Genomic DNA, 20,130 nt, shown 5'->3' on the forward strand with positions numbered 1-20,130 from the left:
AGGTCTACCAGAAAAAGTATTCCAGATAGGATTACTGCTGACCAGAGCTTTCTCAAGACAATACAGCCTATCTATGCTTCCCAGCAATGTGACGTCCATCAGATAATTTCCAAAGGGGTCAGGGGAACAGGTACACTCTGGGACAAGGTTCTCAAATTCAAATCATCAAAAGTGCCACTTACGATCTAGTTCACAAGGTCACAAATTGAGGGCTACAACAGTGGAAAACGTTTTCCTATATTGATACAAATACCTTCGATGATTCAAAACTGAAGAAATGAAGAGTACAACAGTATACTAACAAACATAACTTTATTCAGAAAACATGTATTTCAAATTTTTGGTTTTATAACTGGAATGATATGTAAAATATTTCAAGATTGTGCACTACATAAAATGACTTTGAGTGTGTGTATAAGTTTTCATACAATACTGGGCTGGAACCAAACCCTAAGTATGTTATACAACTTCTTAACAAATAACATACAAATTTTAAAAATGAGATTTATTCCCAAATAGCTATGTTTAAGTATATGTTCTTCTTCAATACAGCATAATTTAATTTGCCCCCAAATTACACAGATCTCAACTGAGATTTATTCTTAAGCAAATATACAAGAGTTCCTATGTACATTTATTTTTAAAAAGACATGTGTTGTTCTTTCCCAGTTAGCACCCTCCAGATATGTTTGGACTACAATTTCAAGCCAGTTGAGCAATAGATTATGAATACCTGTTAAGTGGCAATGTAAACTATTAACAGCTCCCTTCTTAGAATGGAAGACAGAAAATAGGGGGGGGGGGGGGCTTTCCTTTTTATTTTATGTCCATCTATATATCATTTGCTGTAAAACTGTCTTTTAAAAATACCAAGCAAATAAAAATGAAAGGGGCTTATAGTTCACATTTGTGCTGTTATCCTTTTGATAACAAGCTCAAATGCCAGTAAACAGGAAGGGTAGCAAAGAGATCATAGAACTGTCATCTTTGGGTAAGGAAATGGCTTCTGATCAGGGGAACAGTCACAGAAGTATCCTGGATTATTTGTATTGCAGATGATGAGGGTAGTATTGCTGAAAATTCTGTTGCAGATGCCCAAAGCCAGAGGCTGCTGGTGTAATGACCTGATAAGAAAGAATTGTCTTGTAACATTGGCAATTTTTCATAGCCTTCAGATCATCTATTGTTGACTGTGCAATAAGAACATTTAAGATGTCAATATTTTATCACCGTTGCAGCTTCAAAATGATAGTTATCAAAAGTATCAACATTACACTGTGTTTCAGAACTCTAACCATTTTTTTTTTGCCAATGAACCCATTCAAAACTATATTTAACGGAGAAGCCATAATGGATTGCTTAAACAATTGGAACACAGGTTTTCCCATACATTTCTCTTCCTCCTATTCCTCCATACATACAGAAAGTATACCTCTAGGACAGCAGTTCTCAACCTGTGGGTCGGGACCCCTTTGGGAGTCGAACGACTTTTTCACAGGGGTCGCCTAAGACCATCGGAAAACACATATTTTTGAAAAAATACAGAAAACATAAAATAATTTTATGGTTGGGAGTTATCACAACATGAGGAACTGTATTAAAGGGTTGCGGCATTAGGAAGGTTGAGACCCACTGCTCTAGGATAAGAGACTGGCATCAAAGAAAAGCCATTGTTTCCTTCCTGGCTAGTCTGCAGCAAAATGTTCAATTGTATCGATCTTTCCCAATGTTGTGCTTTCTAGATTAGATGAGCTTTTTTTTCCATCATTGAGGGATTATTAGAAGGATTCTAAAAAAGTATTAGAAAGGTTCACATTGTTCTATTTATATCTTTCTTGGCTTGCTGTTTATAGCGTTTATAGCCTATTATAATATAGCTATTTGGCCTGAAACGTCTCTTTCTTAATAACCGCCCACTTTACATGTGTAACTTCACATACCTGAGCAGGGTTGCACAAAGGAGCTGTCCCTTCTGTGGGGGGTAGAGGCACACTATCAGGGTTGTACTGATGTCTGAAGGAACTAGTCTGAAATAGCAGGGGGTAAATTATGAATTGCCAAGAGTAATCAAGAAAAGCAAGAAGTAAGTTACCTATGGTTTCATATATCTCTGAATTTCATATCCAATAAGCCCAAATCAAGATTATTATGGAAACCAGAAAACTGAAACATTGGAAAGGTTCTGGTAACCTATCACTGGAATGTACTATACCACCAAAAGTGAAGTTGCCACAACATTTGGTTTGTCCTTCTTCCAACCTGGATTGCCAGAAAGTCTGTTTGACTAGATTGCTGACTTTCCCAATGACATTTTTTTTTCCAAAGCAAAGGTTTCATTTTGTATTCTACACTGCTTTCCACATCTCACCTGATCACCAGCATCTGAAATGATAGTTGCTTCCATGCTGCTATGGCCTTGTGAATTTTGAGCTTCTGGAGAAATAACAAATATTATATGTTTTTCAAAAGTAGATCATGATTTAAAGTAGTACAGGTTGTCCTCGGAATGATATGGTGCAATGTCAGGTGCACAACTGTGATTGTGGCAGTTCCAGATGTATTGTTAGGCAAATCTCACATGGTCATAGCATCCTGTGGTCGTGTGATCCCCATTTGTGACCTCTTGCCAACTTCTTGCCAATGACTTTGTTTGTCAGAAGCCAGTAGTGAAGGTCACAAATGATGTCGATGTGACTGCAGGATGCTGTGATATGGAATTGAGAGGGCCAGTTGCCCAAAACCGAAATCAGAATCACATGACCATTGGGACATTGGGACAATTATGAAGATCCATCATACTTCCCCCCTCCCTCAGCAGTAAAACCCTTTAGTTTTCCCTGTCTCCGAGAACCTGATATCAAAGGTTGAGGAGTATATCAAAAATTTAGGGTTTCGTTATGCACAAAAAAGGAGATGAAATGCCAAATATTTCTATGCATGGAATTATTATTATTATTATTCATTAAATTTATTTCCTACCCATCTTGCGGTCCGTCTGAGGAAACAGAAAATCTTTAGTTACAACTAAACTAACAAAATATTGAGCAATTCATTCAGAAACATGCAGGATTATATTTACCTGGAGATCTCTTGGGAAAAGGATTGCCTTCTGTGGGAGAAAGGAGAGGAGGGCAATGACTTGCAGTAGATTTTGCCTCATTCATGGGTGAAACCAAAAGGGGCTGAGTGATTTTCTCCTAGAGAAGGAAAATATACAATAGTGATGAAATAAATTGCTGGCTATTACCTTCAACCATCCTGAGAAGCTTGTGAAACATGTTTTCCCTTGAGAAGGCCACCATAGTTCCTTAAATTAGTGGAGAACTGGCATTTCTCACAGGCACTGGAGATTAATAGTTATTGTTGTGGATTGGGTGCCTGGTTTTTTTTCTTTTCTTTTTTGTATTGATTTATTATTTGTCTTTTTAATACTGATGTTCACTACCCACAGTTGCACATTACTAGAGGATTGGCCATATACATCTTAGAAATAAATAAATCCTGAAATATGAAGCAACTATTTGACAGCACACGTGACTCCCAGAAGAACATGAGCTGTCCAATGGTTAGCATTAGTTGTTATGTAAGGATTCAACTTTAAGGCAGGTTTGCTCTTCCTTTGGTAGAACAAAGGACCTTGGACCAAAGGAGTTTAGAAATAAAGCAAAGGACCAAGATAGCTATGATAGGACATTACAAAGAAATATTTAATTTAGATGTTTCAAGTACACTTCCGTTGCATTTCCAATTTTCTTTTTTGCCAAGGGAAATTCAAAATGAAGCAAATTGATCAGAAGGTCTTTTTCCAGCTGCTATTTTGTGAGCTCAGTTTATTCATTATATTGGAAAGTTCCTCTTTATTAACTATTAATTATTATTCAAAATGCTTTAGGAATACAATTAATTCATACAAATCTCCTGGGAGCAGCCCAACCGACTGAAAGAGAGAGAAGGCAGATCAATGTGGGAAGAAAGAACTGATACACCATGAACATCACCAGGGCTGAAACTTGTTGATAAATAACACCTTTCTTCATTTTTCAACATTTTCTTGGACAGTAGAGTGCCTGTAATAAACACTGTAGTCACATCTGGGCAGCCTGTTCAGTGGAGCTACTACTTATTCAGTCTTACCTGAAACATTTGAAGGAGGAAAACTCAATGGAGGGAGGAGTACTTCTGAAAACTCCTAGGTTCTCCTAAGCATGACTATCCCTCCATCTTATTCTTAATGACACCATTTTATCTATAACTTGTAGCACACATCACTGAGTTAATTATTTTTATTTTCTAATTTCCTCTCCCCCAAAGAAAGCTAATTATATGTCTTCTGGCTGTAAGTTTACTTCAGAAAGTGAGAAATGACCAAACTAGCCAAGAAATTGAAAGTTAATTTCCAAGCCAAGAAGCACAGTATTGCCTGAGAAAACCTGAGGATCGATTCCTGAAGACAAGTTTCAGGGATAGACAGATCCCGGGGCCTTTTCTGTTGAGTCGTCTTTCTTCCTCCTGTAAAGAACCATTTTCTTCTTCCCTCCTTATTCTCTGCTATTCTGGTTCTTGTCATAGAATTCTAAATAGGATTTGAATCCTAAACTTTTGGAGCAAAAAAGGCAGGATGTCTTGTTTCTCGTAGTTTTTTTTTAAAAAAGATAACTTTGGTCTTATTTAATACGGCAAGTACATATTTTTCATCACATCTCTGATATCCACTGAATGTTAGGATAATCATATATGATTGGGTCATATGTTTTCCAACAACACTTCTTTATTCCAATACACCTTCATGTCTACTTCAACCTCATTCAAATGCATCTCTCAAGTCTGAGTAACTATACAAATATATTCGTGTAGGATTTGGGAGCAACAATTTTACCACCTCAATGTTAGATCCATATCCCTGGTTAGTTAAGGCCTCCTGGCAAGAGATATGTAGTTCAAATCCAGGCAGTGATTAATTCCTGACAAAGTGGGTGGTTCTGCCATTTCTTAAAGAAGTGGTGGTCTGGAGAATTTTGACCCAGTCTCCAATCTTCCCTTTGTAGGGAACGTTGTAGAGAAGTTAGTTGTGCTGCAGCTTCGGAGAGCCTTGGAAGAAGTGAATTACTGGACTTCATTCAATCAGGGTTCAGGCCTAAGTATGAGACCAAGTCAGAATTGGTCATACTCCTGGATGACCCCTAGTGGGAAGAGGATGGAAGTAGTGGATCCATCCTAGTTGGTCTTCACCTCTCAGCAAGAGGATAGTATCCTTCCGGATTAGTTCCAGAAACTGGGAATAGGAAGCAATTTGTTATGCTCTTACTTCCTCCAGCATTTGTTTCAGTCTGTGTTCATTGCAGTACAGAGGTGCCACAGGATTCAGTACTTTCTCCCTTCCTGTTCAACATCTAAATGAAGCCTCTGAGTGAAGTCATCCAACTGTCTGAGATGAGGTAGCATGAGCATACTGGTGGTATTTAGTTTTATATCTCTACTTCAGGTTCTGAATAATGTCATGGATATTCTGTCTCAGTTCCTGGAGCTGTGATGGCTTGAGTTGAGTGTTGAGTGCAACAGGCTTCAACCCAACCCAAGCTAGACTGTGTGCCTTAGGGATTTCAGACCTACTAGATCTAAGGATCCTCCATCTTTTGTCCTGGATGGGATGGCACTGCCTCTGACAGCTGTGGGGGTCTTCTTGGATTCAAGGTCGAGGAGCAGGTGGTAGTCACAGTTACCTACTCTGTGAGCTACTTTGGCTACTGGCTTGTTTCTAAGAAGCAACTAAAGGTACTTTAAAGCCCTTCCTAGCTTGGGATCAAGTTACTTTTCCTGGTTGTTTCTACCCTCCCTGCCCAATCCAGCAACAGAAATATGCTCTGGATCTCATCAACAAAGGAATGGTGGTTGCCAAGAGGTTGAAGGGTTTTTCTGCTGTGGCATCCACCCTTTGAAACATCATCCCTCCAGATGTTAGTTTGGTCCTGACACTTCTGCTCTTGATTTGTGCCTGAAACTAAGGCTCTGGTTACGTTTGAAATCCATCTCTTGCTTGTGTTAATGATTGTTTATGATTACAGCTGATGTCTTTTTTATCTTTTGTATTATACGTGTTTTATTTAATTTTAGCTATTTTTATGGTAAGCCATCCAGAGTTACATTTGTGAGAAGGGTAAATCAACAATTTTAAATACACGTAATCCTTATTTGCCACTGCTTCCTTTTAGATCTTTTCTGACTTCCCAGTTTAGCTTACAGCCCCAAACTTTCCTAGTGGTTTCCATCTAAGCGTTAACCATGATCAACCCAGTTTTCTGAGATTACTCAAAATTGCCCAAGTGTTGCCTGCTATTGGTATCAATAACTGCATTATTAACAATGTTATTATCCCCACACAATAAAAGTGCAAAGCAATCAATAAAAATACGCAAGTATTTCTTTATCTCTAGGTATTGAAGAAACAAAAGGAATGAATGAAAAGAAATGCTAGAGAAAAATTAACCTGAAGCCAGGATAGGTGGAAGAGAAAAGAATCCAATAAATCCTTAACAATATCATAAATATTAACAAAACACTCACAGTGGAAAATGGAGGTACTATACGGTATGTACAAAGTTGGAAATTGAGGTGGGAAGACAAGCAGACAAAGACTGAGATGAGGGCAGTGGAAAAGAAGGCCAGCACAAGAGACAACACGTGAATAATGCATCTGTGGATTTTTATTTAGACACACGAACTGCAGGGTGCAAGAAGGAAGAAAGAATGTTCCTCCATGTGAAAACCTTTCTGCACAAACAAGAAGTGTCAGAGAGGATCCTGCCAAGTTTTCACTTCAGCACGCTGTTTTTCTATCGGCAAACAGACTGTGGCGTTCATTTTTACTTACAGTTGTTCTTTTTTTACTTGGGTTCATTGGGGGCGCTCTAAAATTTGATCCTCACAGTGGCTGAAAGTGATACAATCTGACAAAAGCTTTGCTATTTGATTCGGTTGAGCATACAAGGAATCAAACTTTTTTTGTCTGTCAGATGAAGCTGTCAGTTCCAGCCTTTCCCTTGTAGTTCAGTCTCCCTCTCCCCACCACATAAGCCTCCAGCAGATATAATGCAAGATTCCCAAAGACCCCAACAACTCCAGGGTCTTACTGGTTTCCTACAAAACGCAAATATGCTGTATAAGCAATAGTGATCCCACTTTTTGTATTCAGTCTTCCTAAAATGATAGATCTAGGATAATATTTTCAAGCTGGGGTCCTTGGATGCTTTCAGGACTTCTATCAGTTAAAAGACCATTAATGATAGCTTCTGCTCTTCTGCCAGATTCTGCTGCTGCTGCTGAGAAAAACTAGATTTTTCTGAAAACACATTGCTGAAACCACCACTACCACCACCACCCCAAAAAAAAACCAAATTCTTTTTTCTAAAAAAAAAGACTCTTTGTTACCTGAGAAACTGAAGTAGTTGAGTCCAAAGAAACAACTGGATTTTTTTCAGATGGTTCTTCATCTTTATTTGCCTTGGAACGAAACCAACGGAACCAGCCAAAACCAGAAGTCTGGAGGGATACAAAATCTTGAGTGGAACATGCTGGGCTTTTCTTCTTCTAGACATAGAAGACATTGAGTCTCTGATCCAGCCATAAGCATGCCATGAAGGAGCAGGAGGAACTGGAATCTCACATTTTACTGTTGAGAATATGAGCCTCCCCCAACCTCATCTTCTTCATCTACAGTGGTTTTTCATTCCTCTGATTCTTCTTCTGGCCCAGCATTATGTTTCCAAAAGAACCCAATTAAATGTTTCTGAGAAGCTCACATGTAGGCCTAGAAGCAAACTAATTTCCCTGTTGTTTGTCCTCATACCTAACCTTGAATGGCATGTTGACTCTGAACATGGAAGATCCATTACATTTCCATAGTCTGACTCAAACTGTTCTTATTTCATCTAACCCTTATTTTGAAATCGTATACTGTATAACTGGAGGCAATATTTTACACTGGTTCTATGATTTCACGAGTGGATGGTTTTGAATGGCAATAGTGGGAAAGAGAGATCTACCCCTTACCTGATACAATAGGGAGTATCTCTCTTTCCTGTTTAATATTTATGTAAATTGCTGGGAGAAAACCTCTATCAGTTTGGGATCAGGTATTGCTATTTTTCTGATTATACCCAGATAGGCATCTCTACCCTGACCAAGCTGGGGATATCAGGATATCATGGGGGCCCTGACCAGTGCCTGAAGGCTGTATAGATTGGGAAGAAATAGGTTAAAGTTGAAGCCCAAGAAAGTTGAGTTGCTGTTTGTCCAAAACATATGGCAGTGGTTCTCTATCTTCTCTTCACCACGGACTTGCTTTAAACACCTTTTCAATCAATCAGAATAGAGCTGGAAAGAACCATGAAGGTTTTCTACTCCAACCCCCTGCTCAAGCAGGAGACCCTATACTGTTTCAGACAAGTGGCTGTCCAATTTCTTTTTAAAAACCTCCAGTGATGAAGCATCCACAACTTCTGAAGGCAAGCTGTTCCGCTGGTTAATTAGGACGTTTCTCCTTAATTTAAGGTTGCTTCTCTCCTTGATTAGTTTCCAACCATTGTTTCTTGTTCTGCCCTCTGGTGCTTTGAAAAATAAGTTCACTCCCTCCTCTTTGTGGCAACCTCTCAAATATTGGAGTCCACGGACCATGGCCATTGACCACCAAGACTGAACTCGAGGTTTAAATGATAACATTTCTTCTTTGCAGGCCCACTGTGATGACATTGGTGTCCCCCAGGGGTCCATGGACCGCAGGTTGAGAACCACCGCCATACGATGCCTCTCTCTGAACCAGTGATAATTCTGGAAGAGATTGTCCTCCTTTTGAAATAACAGGTCTGTGATTTGTGAATCACTTAGACTCATGGCTATTGTTGGATAGCTAATGGGAGATTATAATTAAAGAGCCTTTGCTTAGCACTGGCTGGTGCATCACTTGAAGCTCTTCCTGGAGGAGGCCTGGAGACCCTGACTTATGCCCTTGTCATGTCCCAGTTAGATTTTTGCAAAGCAGTCTAGACTTCAAGACTACTCAAAGACTAAAACTGCTCTAATTTATCTATTAGAGAATGAGAGTCATTATTCAGACTTAACACTGGGACTTAGGGCTTTACATTGGTCACCAGCAGGTGTCAGGTACAATTTAATATACTGATCTTGGCTTTTAAAACCATTCATGAACATCTACTTCAAGTAGATCAAATCCATTCAGTTTCTGTATCTTGAACAGGGACAATTAGGCTTCTTCCCTCATATAATTTTTTTAAAATGTATAAATACACACACACACATTAAATCAAATAGATACATTTAAAGTAAATAAGTAAATCAATGATGGCCTCTTTTGCTAGATCTAAACTGATTTTTTTCAGAATTGAAGCCTGCATAATACTCACTGGAATGTAATAAATGAAATATATAATACACCTTATTTCGTAGTTAATATGATTTGGCTGCCACAATGCAGTTAGGTGTTGTATGAATTTCAGCATGGGTCTGAATAATCTACAATGATTCCCACCATGTTCAAGGTAGAATATAATATAATCCTAGCTTTCACAACTGCATAATTTTCAGATAATAACAGCTGAAATTTCAACAAGATTACCTCACCTTCGCTACCTCTTGCTCTGTATTCTCCACTAATTTCTTCTTCAATGAGGTTTCATCCTGGGAGGCTTCTGGGAACTGAGGTGGATCTTCTGAAAAGGTTATTGTGGAACTCTCAGAGACAGTCCGGGTCCGTGCATTGAAAATGGCCTGGCATCAAAGAGAAAACATCAGCACAAGGTAACCTAAACAGAGCAGATCCATAGAGACAATTAAATGATAGTTTTGCTTGTAGCCTAAACCCATAGTTGGTTTATCATCCTATTTGTAAAACTAAGGCTAAATCAAAGTCTTTCCTTGTATCAATTAATAGCACAGAAAATCTAGTGAGACAACCCAACATTGTTTCCATTCCTATAACGAATCAATACTGTTAAAGATGGAAAGTGGGAGATAAGTGACTTTCTCAAGGGCAACTAGAATTTAGTCTTACTATTCAAATTTCACACATCCAATTTCATCACAGAACTGCTGCTTTTTAAAATGCATGAGTCACTAGTGGGATATAGGAAATTGGAATATTTCAATTCTGTGGTCCCTAATTTTAAAAAGTAGAATCAGCAAGACAGGTGGCATATATATGACAGTAGTTTGGCGTAGTGGTTAAAGCACTGGTCTAGAAACGTGTGTTCTTGTCCTGCCTTAGGCATGAAAGGCGGCTGGGTGATTTTGGGCCAGTCACTCTCTGTTAGTTCAATCCACCTACCAGGATAGCTGTTGTCGGGAAAATAGGAGGAGAAAGGAGAATTAGATATGTTTGCTACCTTGAGTTATTTATAAAAGTTATAAGGGGGAATTAAAATCAAATGAATAATAATAAATATGTCATAAGACCTATTAAAGGCTTATTAAAATTGCCCACCTGGATCGCTTTGAAACAATAATTAATCTAGGAGTGCTATGTTTTCCAAAGAGACGGGGGGGGGGGGGGGGGGAATCTTAGATCTGACTCCTGGATCCTGCCACCATCATGACCTCCTTTTTCTTCTCCCTCTCTCACCTGATGTTCTGGAATGTGTTTCTTTGGATCCCCAGGAAAATGGTCCTGCCCACAAGATTCCACAGTCTCCCCTGCAGGCCAAGCAAAAGTTCAGAGCACTATTCAAAATTGAGCTCCCAGAAATAGTGGAATAATATCCAAAAAACACCCTCAAACCCTAGAAGTAGCTCTGGGCAACTAAAACCACTGGCTTCTCATAAAGATACATTGCTATATATGGAAGTAGGCAGACAAAAACAGGTAAGAAAACAATTTCAGTTACAAACTGTTAGGGATGTAACCCTAGGCTTGGCTTGGCAATGTATATAAGCTATGATTACTTTACTGTTACTTTAAATGCTTAAGAGATGTAATTGGTTTATTACCTCAAGCAGCCATAAGAGGGAGCCGGAATGGCTGTTAGCTCTCTGTTTTGTTAGAAGCTGGTCGGTGTATTGTGAGGTATTGTGGTTTGCTACTGTTAGCTATATTTTGTGTGTTAGATTGGCTATTTTGATAACTGAATTACTGATCCGTGTATGACTTGGACTGTTAACCAAACTCTCAAGACCTCTATATTTCTACATAGTAAACTACTATATTTTTATACTATTCAGTGTCTCTGTATGCTGGTTTGGGCGTGTTATTCCATATCACTCTCATTATGCTTCTCTGCATACTCGCTCTCCTAACGGGGAGCTTAATTATTTAACACAAACCTTCCTCATTCCAATTTTATTTGGGAGGGGGAAAAACACTTTCTGCTATGACAATTACAGCCCCTTCATTATTTTACAAAGAATGTTAAACAATACTATTTTTTCCTCATGTATCCCTGTGTTAGGTATGGTTTTGTTACAATGGCTGAGTGGGTAAAATAAACTTTCTGATAGACCTATGAGGAATTTAACATTTGTTCTAGCATTGTATTATTTACAGAAGCTTAGGACACAAATTTCAAACTCACACAAACACACACAATCTCATGCAGGACAGTCCACCCTTCCATTTGACTTTCCTTGTTGTTTTTTCTCAGATGAAAAGCAGCACTGATATCCCATGAAGCAGGAATGCTGAAGAACTTAGAAAAGGGGAGAGAGCACTCCCTCTGCTGTCACAAAAAGTCATGGCTTTTCTTTTCAACCTGTTACAGTATTTCTGTGTTTGTTTTTAATACATGGAAACCCAGGTTTCTGCTCCTTAAAACCCAGGAGCAGAAACAAAGAGATACTTGTCTCTTCCCTCTGTCCTTTTCTTAATAAAACCCTGCTCTCTGAACTCTCATATTTTCATCAGTCTCTGTTTGGAGACATCTTATAAAAGAAAAATAGGATTTGCAACCTGGGCAAATAAAAAGAAAATACATATATTTCATAGCAGGACCTAGCTCTTTATTTACAAAGCAACAAAAACATCAAACCAGTGTGATTAATGTCACATCTATTTTAGCCTTCAGTTTAATGTGGTTTTAGAAAGCAGGCCAAAAAAAGGGTCTCATTGTTCCTTAGCTGCTCTTTTGTAGACGTTTCCTGAATCCAATCTGTGACCTGATTTCCCTGCATAATTTCTTTCTCCTAGAAGCAATCACAAATGTCAACTGAAGAGCAAGAGAAATGGTACTGTGGAGAAAATAAGGTGTACATGGACTGGGACTATGGCACAGAGGAATTATCAGCATGTATGCCCAGTGGTAACTCTAAACTAAAGTTGGAGGATCTCCATAGCTCTTAGGAGCAAAAGACACACAGAAATAGCCATCATCAGTCTCAGAGATAATGTCTACCTTGACCCACAGTGCCATTTAGATCCAAGCAAGAACATACAGGAATAGTTTGGAAATTGGCAGAATTATTGCAGTACCATTTTTGGAAATAATGAAATGGTTATTAACAAGCATGATAGTGCTGAGTAGAAGATAGAGGAGCCAAAATAAGATCATTTTTACAACAATAGGGTGTTGTTGTTGTTGTTATGGTTAATCTTAAAATCGCAGATTTACTGTCTGGAACTGGTAAAAATGTAACAGTTCAAGTACTAACCAAGGACCTAAGAACTGTTAAGGTAGCATCTAAGTATATAGGCAGTTCCAGGTAGAGTGGGGTTTTTTGCAAAATCAGGATATTCAGATCTAATAAGCTGAAAATTCTGACACATCTAGGCAGCCCTTTTGGTATTGCTCCAAGGGCTCCTATTATTATTGGTAGAACTATTGATTTCTTCCTCCATAATCGATCAAATTCAATTTGCAAATCACGCTATTTTGTTATTTCCTCTAGCTGTTTCTCTTTAATTTGTGCATCACCTAGTATTGCAATATCAATAAACCAGACTTTTTTCCTTTCCACCATAACAATGTCAGGCGTGTTGTGGGCCAGATGTCTGTCTGTTTGGATCCAAAAGTCCCACATTATGCAGTATGAGTTCAGGAAACAAAAATACCAATAGGTTTTACATGTTTATGAAACATCCCCAGGATTTCAATGATTTGCCATATAACAGGTGAGTAGAAAAAGACCAACTAAAGTGGAATGGAGTAATACAGGCAGGTGGATCTCTGGCCCGCATCTCCCTACTCAGATATTTCTTATTTTCTCTTCTTTAGGGGGTTTTCATCACACTATTTTCTCCCATTACACAGCCTTCAAAATCACCCATCAAAACATATCATCCTTCTCTCTCAAACAATCCATGTCTTTCCTAGCTACCCTGAAATCTAAAGGATTAGCAAATGCTCCTGTCTTTCAAAGAGCCTTTGGGATTTAACATCAAGATAAGGATTGTCTTCCTGCCTCCTGCCATTCAAGGCTTAAAAAGAAATTGTTTTAATGCATAAATACAGCCTGGCATTATCAACAATATTTGCGAAAAGAGACAAGCTTGAAATTAGTTATCTGAATTGAGTTTTAAATGTAGAATTTCACTTGTCTAATTTAATTATTTCTAGATCATTACAATCAGCAGAGGTAGAATATGGTGGTTTACCAAATGTACTTAAAACTGAAATGCTACTTAAAATTCTTTGGTTGTCTTGTGTTTCATTCTTGAATGAACAATTATTCCTCTTCTTTTGTGCCTTCCTTAAGTAGTATGTATTCCACTACTAAACGTGTGTGTGTGTGTACACACATACAGAGAGAGAGAGAGAGAGAGAGAGAGAGAGAGAGAGGGAGAGAGAGAGACAAACAGACAGATAGATAGATAGAGGTAGATATACACATACAGTATTTTTCTAGATTAAATATATTTGTTTATTTCAACAATTTCTTCACTCTCTACTCCTAATGTTCTTGCACTCCACTAGAGGAGAATAAGGTGCAATAGAACAAACAATAAGGGTGGCCCCATAGTTTCTTACAATTAAAGTCAACTGACAGAACATCATGGATAACTGCTGCAGAAGCACCCATCTTTACCTGATGGCTGTTTCAGATGTGAAGAAGGGTCATTTGAAAGACCTCCTGGAGACAAAGTGGAATTTTCGTCATTTTCTGCTGAACAAGCCTCTAAACTAGCAACTGTCCTTTTTGAAGGATGTCCATGTCCAGAATAGATATGCAGCTGTTGATCCACATCTGGTTGGTGCCCAGTTGAATGAACAGGTGATGGGTGTCTACAAGGATGATGCTCTAGATTCTCCCAGCGTACCTCAGCTTGTGCAAACTCAAAATGAGGAGCCAAACCTGATAATCCAAGTTTGAATATTAGTATTATTCCCACTTGACAGATCAGAAAAAGAGGTGAGGAATAAATTATCTTATTAAGGTTTTTAAAAATTACATCTTAAATGGGTTAATTTAAAAGAAGATTGGCCTTGTAACTATAATTTGTAACCATAACCATTGAAAGGTTTAAATTTCTAGAAAGATCAGACTGCAAATAGGATTATCTCTTCTACCAATAATTCTCAGGTACAGTGCCTCTATGCAAAACTGATGGATATTTTTTAAAAAGCAAAAAACAGCTCTCTGAAAGATTTGGGAAATGTAGAAAAGAGAGGGAGAACAGAATTAGATTCCAAAAAGCAAATTCATTCTTTTCAGAAGCAACCTTCTTTATACTGCCATGCATTAGGCTACAATTCTCCTCATCTCCCCTGCCACAATTTGTTCCTTTGTTCTTTTACCTGATATTGATCCATTGCCTCTGAAAATCTCTGGCTGGATGGATGTGGTGTTGGGAATCTCTCTTTGATCCTTAAATTAGATATGAGAGAAAACACACATAAAATCCAAATCCTGATAATGGTATAAGCTCTGGGGCACCAGGTAAGCAAGTACAAAACAGAAACCCCTACTATAAAACCCTCAATTTCAACAAGTCAGAATAATGTATTTACCCTACTTATTTGTTTCTTTAGTTACTTATTCATTCTAGGTATATGACTGCCTGCTTGCCAAGCAACTCACAGTGGCTAATATACTGTAGGTTAAAACTTTAAATGCAAAGAAAATCTAAAGGATAAGTCATTGGAAAATAAAATAAAATTAAATTAAAAAACACTGCACTAGGAAATAGACAAAACATTAATAATTTCTATTTCCTACCTCTGAGGTAGGAAACAGAGCACTAAATAGCACCTGGAGATTATTCTACCCCATTTATGGGTATTAGTCTACTCTATACATGGTTGCTATTTCTAGCTACATAAAGTAGTTTCTACTTGTATTGGCTTTTGAATCACTTCGCCTCTACAGTCATGAGTTTCCTGTTTGAAGACTAGGAACCTGAATCTGATGATAAAGGTTGAACATTGATATTCTTTGATATTAATTCAAATTCTGAGTTTGGGGCTGCTGGCAAACCTATCCAGTTTGACCATGTTTCTGGAAATTGTTGAAAATAAAAAGATTGCTGCTTTTTAAAATTAATCTGATGTCACTCCACCTACCTCCTCTGGAGCAAGGCAGTTTATAAATCTTATGAACAAATGAAATAAGGAAATTACTTATTAATTGCTTATTTTATTTTACTTATAGGATGTTTCCTGCATGGCTTGTTCTGACCTTCTTTTTGATCATCTAATTTGATGCACCTTTGAGATCCTGAGAAACCAATGCCATATAGGTTAGGACTAATTATATTATATATTATATGTACAATATGGTGTGTATGTGTATGTCTATTAGAAATTCATTTTGCAGCTTAGACCACTTTTTCTCCATTAGGTTTACAAAGAGTGATAGCAGCTCTATTATGTACAAAGTTTTATTTCTCCAAACAATTCAAAACACTGCATGCACAGATGCATATCTGCATTCTTTATTGCAATCACTGATCCATGTACATTACCAAATAAAAGAATCTAAAAGCAATCATCAATTCTTCTGAAAGTTTCAGTAAATCCGGATCACAAATTATAGCGGATGCCAAAATAAAGTCTCTGCCACTATATATTCAATATGAGGGTTACAATAGGACAAGACTCTGGCATCTCATTGGTAACCAAGCAAATTTAAATATTTGCAACTTATCAGGGAAATCCAATTCCTTCTAGTCTGTATATAGCTCTAAGGATTCCACATTCCCATGAAATCTTGCCTTCAATTTGGGCATATTGTGTTTCTGGATCTGTGAATGTTTTAGAAAAGACTTTTGACCTCAGCTCCCCTTTAAATTTTTGGAGCATTCCTCCTCCTCCTATTTCATAGCTGCTGTTGTTGGGCATTATAATAATAGGATGCTAGTTGACATTGTAGAATACCAACAACAGGGTTTCAGTTAAGAGATGCTTGACACATCTAAAAACTTCATCTTGCATCTGTCCCCACCATCAAATGGTATATTTTGAGCAGTATATTTAAAGTTAGTTTGACAAAATCTTTGATCAAATGTAGAAATCTTTTAAATTTCTGTACCATGCCCTCAATCTTGCTAGTTCTATTAAAGATAGTAGAATAGTTTATTTTCAAAATAGCTTCCATATTATTTGGATGTGGGCTCATTTCATATTCATTTCTGCAATGTCCCAGATATGTAAACTCTTCCAAGCATCAGAGGTATTTACATTATGTTTGTTCTGTTTGAAAATTACAGCTTTTACAGGACCAAAAAGTTTGGGCAATCTCAGTCAAGTCCATTGACTTAGGCTTTTAGACTAATTTCCATTTCTGAAAAATCAAAATATCTTCCAAGTGCTATAGATGTTTTCAACTGTAACAACCCAAGAGACCTTTAAATTCCTGTTTGTCTTTTAAAGAAAATTCTACCAAATGATATAATTCAACCTAAAATGAGCCTAATTTACTGGCTCATTTTGAAAATCATGGAAGAATGCTGTTTCTCTCTTGTACAGTATTTTTAAGCTCTAAGTACATGCAGACTATGCCAGTCTTCTTGGCGTGCATTAGTTTCTACAATCATTTAGTTACTCCACACTGAACCCTCTTTTCCAGTTCTGCTTTTAGTTTGGCAACAACTCTTGATATCATTCTGGCCAGATGAACTGGCCAGAATTAGGCAAGAACTCTTTCTTTAAGCCATAGTTTATTGAAAGAATCTTTATGGTTTATTTTTCTTTGCAAGACTCTGTGTTGTTTTTCCTCATAAACATACTATGTCTATTTCAACAGATGCTTCTTTGTCCATTTACATTATTTGCTGCTGTGCTGGTTGCTAACTATAAAATACTCCTAGAAGCTTAATTTCTTGCTGCCAAAGATGTTGTAGTCAGTTGGAGACAATGCACTCTGGAAGCTTTTTAAACGACTTCTGAAAGCCCATTTCCTTTAGTTTTTATATCAATTTTAAACACGCTGCACAGCTGTTGGTCTCCAGGACACTTCTCACGATTTGGCAGAATCAACAAGCTTGCAACTGGTTCTCAGGAAAAAAATCCTCATTATATTTTGCATGTATTCTCACTTTAGAATGCAGCTGTGACCTCTTTATCTATATTTGTAACATTCAGCAACTTTTGCATGACATTCTAAATGACCCCCGTAGTTGTCCCTTCCCACAAGTACTTCTAAAGCCCTTCAGTTAAATCACTGTAGGTTCTTGTGGCTGTGGAATAAAGTTTGTCAAACCAGACTTTTTGTCTGCTTTCCTTCTGTAACAGGATGGGGCAAAGAGTGGGCAACATCCCCTATCACAAAAATGGGCAACTTTTAGGGATGCATCAAGCCTTATATTTATATACACTATAAAGATGGTTTACACCAGGATTGATTATGGAAGTTTGGGAAGAAGGAGTCTAAGAGATGAACCCTCCAAAACCAATTTTTAATCTTTTGATAATTCCCTTTTCAATCCCCTTTATTAAAAATAAGATATGAATAATTTGGCCCCAGTGGTCTTGGGACCAGAAAATATTACTGAAAGAAATAGCCGAGCAAAAAAAAAAATTGTACCCATCCTTTGTAGATTTGTTTAGATGGCTATGCTTTTTAGCAAACTGCTACCGGCCTCTTTAATAATCTTGTTCTTGAATAGCTCCAAGCTTCTTCAATTTGCTTCAATTTACTCCTTATTAAAATTAAAACAGTTCCAGTACAGCCTTGGAAAGTGTGTGGGCTACCCAGAGTCACATACGGAATGTGAGATGGGTGGCTATATAAATTGAAGAAATAAATAAGCAAATAATAAAGTTTACAATGCCTAGAACTAACCAGTCTGTCTGAGGCAGGTGGTTTTATTTCTGCAATCTTCAAAAGTATCCATTTTCTTATGCAGCCATCTTAAATCTAAATATTCTAGGTTTGTCAGTATCAAAGAGTGGTGTAAATACCAGGAATACAAGGGAGTCCCTTCTCTTGTGTCCTCAGGCATGGGAGACCTGTCCAGCTGCACCTTGCTACCCATTCCTTGTTCTACCCCTTTAAGAAACCTGGTTGTGGAATATAGGGCTCTCGTGATTAGGCTGCAAAAACCCAGACAACCCACTAGAGAACAACAATGAATTTGAGTTTTTTATATCGTTTTGCTGCCATGTGCAATTTGGATTTTTACAGCCCAAACATGGTAGCGCAAACAAAGACTCTATCTGGAAACATGCCAAAAGAGCAGCACAGAGGAATAATAGAAATGTCAGGCTGAAACTGATCAGTCCAGTCTTCTGCAATGTGCAGGAAAAACAGTCAACCTCCCCATGAGAGATCTTGAAATCTGCCAGAAACAGAGAATCTTCACCTTTATATGGAGATTCTTCTATGTATTTTACCACTAGGAAGCTTTTCTTTACATCTAAATGAAATTTAGAGAGGGAGGGGGGAAGTCTTGGAAGTGCTAATGTTGCTGCTATTCCTTCCACCTTCTCCTCCATGGCCAGTGCTGAGCCTTGGAAAGCTATATTTGCTTCTTCATCGATCAGTGTTAGCTGCTCTCTTTCTTTTCTCACCCTTCCCTTTCTTCCTGACTATGGTGCAACAATGGGAGAGAAAACAGGCAAATCTAAATAATGGATGGACATGACAACAACAAAAAAGAGATACAGAAACTTTAGCACTTCTCTGGATTTTTGCACCACTAATGAGAGATTTGTCTTTAGATCCAGAAAGTTATACTTATACTCCTGGCAAATACAAGCTCTCTTGGGCACCCAAAGTTCATCAAATTTTCTCAAGAGAAACTAAGCACCTTACTAGCCGCAGCAGAAAAGCTCAGACATTTAAAAATCTGCACCATCTGGTCTTCCATAGCACATCTAATTTTACCCTTCTCTTGAATTCCGGTTGATGGCGATTCTGGAACATGTTTCCAAACAGGGTTATTAAAATCAAATCCATCTGCAAATTACAGGACTTCATATGACTGAAGAGCTACTTATGCTGAGAAGCCTTTATCACTGCAGAATGGCTAAGAGTTCCAACTCCTATTTTTCTTTTCATATTATAAAAGCCTGAGACTTTTAGTTAAAAAATTCTTTAGCTAATTTATTTTTAAATAAATATATGAATTGCTTCTCTCTCTAACTAACTCTGCCTCTGTTTTTCTTGGGAGAGGGTCCTCCTTACCTCAAATTTTTTAAAAAAATGATTCCTCCTTCCCCTATTCACTGCATAGGATTACATTTCACTATAGAGCTCCATTGTAGTGAAAATAAAATATAATATGTGTCTACGACAACCTTAACCACTATCAAAATAATTAGGGTTAGGTTTAGAGTTCACACCAGGCAGGGCAATACATCTTAGTTCACCAGAAATCTAATCCCATATTCAGGAGCAGGAAGTTATTTACAGAAGAAGTTTCATAGACAGGTAGCTAGATAAATTACTTTATTGTAGTCAAGCTAGAACACAAAAATTAATCAGGCTTAGTTTGCCTATGTGTGTTTCCATATATCTATATCTATTCCAGGGGTTTAAATTTTACATCTTTTCCTCCTGCCTTTTTAAGTCAGTAGACATTTTGTCAGCCTCTTCCTAGCCTTGAGAATGAAGGACACTTATTAAATGTTGACATAAAAATTCTGACAGGCCTGAGAATCAGTAAGTTCCCGCCTCCTCAGCTTCAGTCCTTATAAAGATTGAAAAAGAGTCAGTCAGTCCTTTGAGTTGAACTAGATTCCTGGTGACTAAATG

The 20,130-nt window shown here is 37.7% G+C and overlaps 1 protein-coding gene across 6 annotated transcripts in view; it reads right to left on the reverse strand.

Moving 5' to 3' along the window:
- Window positions 1–308: 308 nt before the first annotated feature.
- Window positions 309–20,130, reverse strand: part of LOC309389150 (protein transport protein Sec16B-like) — a 62,193-nt gene continuing 42,371 nt past the window's right edge. For 4 of the 6 annotated variants that reach the window (XM_081947161.1, XM_081947162.1, XM_081947159.1 and 1 more), the window contains exons 19-27: window positions 14,733–14,802; window positions 14,023–14,289; window positions 10,631–10,701; window positions 9,634–9,780; window positions 7,426–7,536; window positions 3,080–3,197; window positions 2,369–2,433; window positions 1,941–2,027; window positions 309–1,124 (exon numbers count right to left, since the gene is read on the reverse strand). In XM_081947161.1, coding sequence (XP_081803287.1) covers window positions 1,041–1,124; window positions 1,941–2,027; window positions 2,369–2,433; window positions 3,080–3,197; window positions 7,426–7,536; window positions 9,634–9,780; window positions 10,631–10,701; window positions 14,023–14,289; window positions 14,733–14,802 — 1,020 coding nt within the window. In that variant the 3' untranslated portion in view covers window positions 309–1,040. The remainder of the gene's footprint in view (window positions 1,125–1,940; window positions 2,028–2,368; window positions 2,434–3,079; window positions 3,198–7,425; window positions 7,537–9,633; window positions 9,781–10,630; window positions 10,702–14,022; window positions 14,290–14,732; window positions 14,803–20,130) is intronic. The other 2 variants (XM_081947163.1, XR_014174903.1) reach the window with 2 other exon arrangements.

This window comes from Natrix helvetica, assembly GCF_964273705.1.
Source record: "Natrix helvetica genome assembly, chromosome: 3".
Lineage (NCBI taxonomy): Eukaryota > Metazoa > Chordata > Lepidosauria > Squamata > Natricidae > Natrix > Natrix helvetica.